At 39.4% G+C, this 5,240-nt stretch overlaps 1 protein-coding gene across 1 annotated transcript in view; it reads left to right on the top strand.

Moving 5' to 3' along the window:
• Positions 1-3,704, top strand: part of ZYG11B (zyg-11 family member B, cell cycle regulator) — a 102,781-nt gene extending 99,077 nt beyond the window's left edge. Inside the window, exon 13 of the mRNA XM_017874590.1 lies at positions 1,862-3,704. Coding sequence (XP_017730079.1) covers positions 1,862-2,052 — 191 coding nt within the window. The 3' untranslated portion in view covers positions 2,053-3,704. The remainder of the gene's footprint in view (positions 1-1,861) is intronic.
• The last annotated feature ends 1,536 nt before the right edge of the window (positions 3,705-5,240 follow it).

The following is a 5,240-nucleotide window of genomic DNA, read 5'->3' as shown; positions in this document are numbered from 1 at the left end:
AAAAAAAAAAAAAAAAACAAACAAACAAAGAAAACTGCCTCTTTAGCTACATTAAACTGTCTCTCCCCAAAAGTCTTTTCCTTTTACTATACCCACAGGTTCTGAGGACTCCCGAGTTTCTTAACAGTTGATCTGATAATATTCCCAGTCTCTAATCTATAGGTTCCTTTCCTCATGACTCAAGGAATGGACCTTTCACAGTTCAGTAGGAGAAAATAATACATAATTAGTAAATAATAGTGCATTTTCGGCTGGGCGTGGTGGCTCACGCCTGTAATCCCAGCACTTTGGGAGGCCAAGGCGGGTGGATCATAAGGTCAGGAGATCGAGACCATCCTGGCTAAGATGGTGAAACCCCATCTCTACTAAAAATACAAAAAATTAGCTGGGTATTGTGGCACAAGTCTGTACTCTCAGCTACTTGGGAGGCTGAGGCAGGAGAATCACTTGAACCAGGAGGTGGAGGTTACAGTGAGCCGAGATCGCACCACTGCACTCCAGCCTGGGCGACAGAGCAAGACTCTGTCTGAAAAAAAAAATAATAATAATAGTTCATTTTCATACAAGTATTTATTTTTGTCAGTACTTTTAGGTATTAGTGTTATTTTGATTTTACTGTATGGAATGACAGCCCTGAATAATTTCTTCTAAAATGCACTGTAATTTGGGGAATGTTAGAATATTTTGTCTCCAACTGAGATAGTTTAGGTTCCTACCTTGTGGGCTTATTTTGTTTATATTTAAATGGAATTCACTTCTATTTATATTAAAATATTTTAACCTGGTTGGGTGTGGTGGCTCACACCTGTAACCCCAGCACTTTGGGAGGCTGAGGCAGGCAGATCACTTAAGGTCAGGAGTTTGAGACTGGCCTGGCCAGCCTGGTAAAACCCCACCTCTACAAAAAATACAAAAGTTTAGCCGGGTGTGGTGGCTGGTGCCCACAGTCCCAGCTACCCAGGAAGCTGAGGGAAGAGAATTGCTTGAACCTGGGAGGCAGAGGTTGCAGTGAGCCAAAATTGTGCCATTGGACTCCAGCCTGGACAACACAGCAAGCTGCAGTGAGCCATGATCGCACCACTGGGCATGAGCCATGATCACCCCAGCCTGGGCGACAGAATGAGACTGTCTTAAAAAAAATACAAAAGGCAAAGAAAATACTTCAAAAATTAAAAAATTGTATGTGCAGTATGAGTGCCATTAAGTTTTTTAAAAGCATAGGAAATGCGGCCTGGCACTATGGCTCATGCCTGTAATTCTATTACTTTGGGAGGCTGAGGCGGCAGGATTGCTTGAGGGCAGGAGTTTGAGACCAGTTTACACAACATGGTAAAACCCCATCTCTACTAAGAATGAAAAAATTAGCCAGGGGTGGTGGCGTGTGCCTGTATTTCCAGCTACTCGGGAGGCTGAGGCACAAGAATTGCTTGAACCCCAGAGGCGGAGGCTGCAGTGAGTCGAGATTGCGCCACTGTACTCGGGCCTGGGCAACAGGGCAAGACTCTGTCTGAAAAGAAAAGCAAAAAAAAAAAAAGCATAGGAAATGCATAAAAATATAACAACACCTGTGATTTTGGGTCAAAGATAAGGTAGTTAAGATTGTTTTTATTTTTTTGTAATACAGATTGTGTATGTCTTGAGGTTAGAAAAATCAAGCTAGCTATTTATTGATTGAATGTGTAGGCCTTGCACTGTAGACATAACTCAGTATAGAGGTTTTTATCAAACTGTAACATGTTAGTGATCAATAACAAAACACCTAAAAAAAATGGTTCCTAGAAGTCATTTTTTTTGTGGAATAACTTTTAAGTGTTTTTAAGAAAAGCTATTTCTCCTGTTTTGTGGTGGTTTTTTTTTTCAGCTTCAAGGTATTGCAGCATGCTGATTGAAGAAGGAGGACTGCAGCATTTATACAACATCAAAGATCATGAACATACTGATCCCCACGTCCAACAGATTGCTGTGGCCATTCTGGATAGCTTAGAAAAACACATTGTGCGCCATGGGAGGCCACCTCCCTGTAAAAAACAGCCCCAAGCCAGACTAAATTGATAGCCATAAGTATTGGATAATTGAATTACAGGAATCCTTTTTGTGATTGGTCCATTTGGAATATCTTACCCTCCGTGATGTTTTGGGGGTTTCTATGACCGGAGTCATAAAATCAGTTTGGGATTGGTAATGTATAGTACTGCCCCTGTGAACAGTCCCTAATTTGTCTTGTGATTTTTAACTTATGAGTCAAGAAGGGTCTCTTCCTTTATCATTGCCTTTTAGGAAATTTTCCACATCTTTCAGTGTTTGAACTTACTTGTGCTTGAGATTCTACAGTTTTATGGTAAAGTTTGCACGAACCCTTAGGCCAGACTTTTCTGATCTCAGAGTCCCTTCCAGTCAATTTGCAGCTTCACATAAGCTGTTGACCTGACTTCTGACCCTGCTTCAGTTGTAAATTTTATACTGCTTCTGTATAAAATGGCTTTCTTCTCTATCTGTGTATCTTTTATAAGATGTCCTTCTTAGTGTAAAAGAAGGGAAATGTGGATCATCTTGTGGAAGCTAATCACTGGCAGGAGCCTGGATGGCTGGCGGAAAGATGTATGAGAAAGAAAAACTATGTAAGGAGAACAGAGTGTAGGAACTGGGAATTGCTTTCATGGTGTAGGTTTTAAAATGAGACAGGCTACCCTTCAGGAGCCTACCTCTCTTGAGGCGGTGAGCAGAAGCTTGTTCTCTGTATTTATACCTAGAAGCGTGGACTGCTGCTTCCTGCACAGACTGCTGGTTATTCTCTAGGAATATTTCCCCAAGCACCACAGTATAAAATATTACAGCACTCTGTGTTAAAGACTGTCTACGTCTCCATATGTCGTATTGTTGTGAAAATGTGATTTTAAAAAATTATCGCCAGTCAAAACTGGCTATTCTTTTCCCCTATTTCAAAGTCATTTTTGTTCAGTGGAATAGAGACAACAACATGGTGTTAACCTCTCAGTTAAAATACAATTGACACCAGTAAATTTTGCCATGAAAAGTTAAAATCTCTTGTTCAAAATATGTGTATCTTATTAATGTGTTCATGTTGGAGAAAGTGTCCCCGTCTGCCAAAAATGAAAGAAAAGAATTAAACTCTTTAAGTGGTTAAATGTAATGATTCTACTCGCAGTGCATAACAGCACATATTTTTGATGGATTATTTTTTAGACAATTACCTTTCCTTAAGGTATCTGATACAGTATAGTAAAGAATCACTTATATCAGTAATAGCGCTTGGGAGATAGCAAGTCACCAAGAAACTTAATTTTCATTTAAAATTTTATTTTGTGAATAAGGTCAATCTACAATCGCAGATAACCACATTTTTTTCATAGATGGCCAATGTTTTCAATAGATATTTAAAATGGAATATTTAAATTATAATGATTATTCAGAAGCATTTTAATTTAGAAAGGAGCTAGTTTGTTAGTTCACTGATGACATTTTTTGACAAACATTTTATACGATTATCACAATAATCAGACTTGAATTTTTTTGGAGTTCCTTCATGTAAATGAAAATTGAGTTAAAAGGAAGTAGGTATTTAGGTCCAAATGCAGTGGCTCATGCTTGTAATCCCAGCACTTTGGGAGGCTGAAGCAGGAGGATTGCTTGAGCCCAGAAGTTCAAGACCAGCCTGGGCAACATAGTGAGACTTGATCTCTACCCAAAAAAAAACATTTTTTTTTTTTTTTAATTAGCTGGTTATGGTGGCGCCTGGGCAACAGAGCAAGACTCTGACTCAAAAAAGAAAGTAGATATTTAGAGTCACTGAAAACCATATTAAATACTGGGTTAATGCTGACTTAATTGGCTTAAGGAATTTTTATAGGTGTAAGATAAATTTTCACAGACTAAGTTTATTTCAGACAAAATACAGAATTCTTTTAAAAGGTTTTTTTTTTTTCCTTTTCTGAATGTTAATGTCTAAGACAAAGTTAAGAAAATGAGATGGCCTCTGGTAGCTTGGAAACTGCTAGATATGTTGACGATTTCCAGGTCTTTTATCTAGTGTAGTTAAGGGAAAGCCTATTTAAGAAGTTTGGCTTCAAGTTTCTGTTCTATGCTGTTAAAGACAAAAGTGCGTATTTCTTTACAGGCTAATGCTAGGTTTTTGTCTTTACAAACTTTTTTTCAGAAATGGCTAAAAGTGTACAGAAAACAGTAAATCCCGTCTTTACTCAGAATAACTTCTTAATAGATGAAGCATCCAAAATATTTAAAAGCAAGGGTGGGCGTAGTGGCTCTTGCCTGTAATCCCAGCATTTTGGGAGGCCAAGGCGGGTGGATCACTTGAGATCAGGAGTTCGAGACCAGACTGGCCAACGTGGTGAAACCCTGTCTCTATTAAAAACACAAAAATTAGCTGGGCATGGTGGCTTTGTGCGCCTATAGTCCCAGCTACTCAGGAGGCTGAGGCACGAGAATCACTTGAACCCAGGAGGTGGAGGTTGCAGTGAGCTAAGATTTTAAGAGACTAAGATTTTAGGAGACTTTCCTACTTTTTTTCTTTTCGTAGAGACAGAGTGTCACTCTGTCGCCTAGGCTGGAGTGCAGTGGCACGATCTTAGCTCACTGCAGCCTCGTGGGCTTATGTGATCCTACTCCCTCAGCCTCTAGAGTAGCTGGAACTACAGGCTAAATTTCCTACTTTGTAAACATCAGTAGTGGCCAGATATTTCTGAGTCTTAAAAGCAAAATAATTTCTTATATCCCAAATATATAAAAATTTGAGTGCCTTCGCAGTTGGGATGGTTCCTAAAATTGTGTATAGAATTAAGGCACAGAATTGTCTGTAAGGTCCTGAATCTGGCTAAAATACAGTGGATGTATATATTGGAATTATGAGGCATAAGTGGCCAGTATCTATAGTTAGAATCTACGAGACCTCCCTTGTGCACCTGTAGACTAGAATGTAACTGTTATTGGTGCCTTTAAGTGTTATCTCTCAGTGGCTTAGAGGTGCTATTTCAAACACAATTTAGACTAGGGTTGAACCACTCANCCCGGCTAGTTTTTTAGTATTTTTTAGTAGAGACGGGGTTTCACCGTGTTAGCCAGGATGGTCTCGATCTCCTGACCTCGTGATCCACCCGTCTCGGCCTCCCAAAGTGCTGGGATTACAGGCTTGAGCCACCGCGCCCGGCCGGAAAATTTTTTTAAAATAGATTATAATAATACATATTGGTATCATTGAGTAAAAC

The sequence above is a fragment of the Rhinopithecus bieti genome, unplaced genomic scaffold (assembly GCF_001698545.2).
Source record: "Rhinopithecus bieti isolate Rb0 unplaced genomic scaffold, ASM169854v2 scaffold_7684, whole genome shotgun sequence".
Classification (NCBI taxonomy): domain Eukaryota; kingdom Metazoa; phylum Chordata; class Mammalia; order Primates; family Cercopithecidae; genus Rhinopithecus; species Rhinopithecus bieti.
The sequence above is the reverse complement of the archived record's forward strand: the minus strand, read 5'-3'. Positions and strand labels throughout refer to the sequence as shown.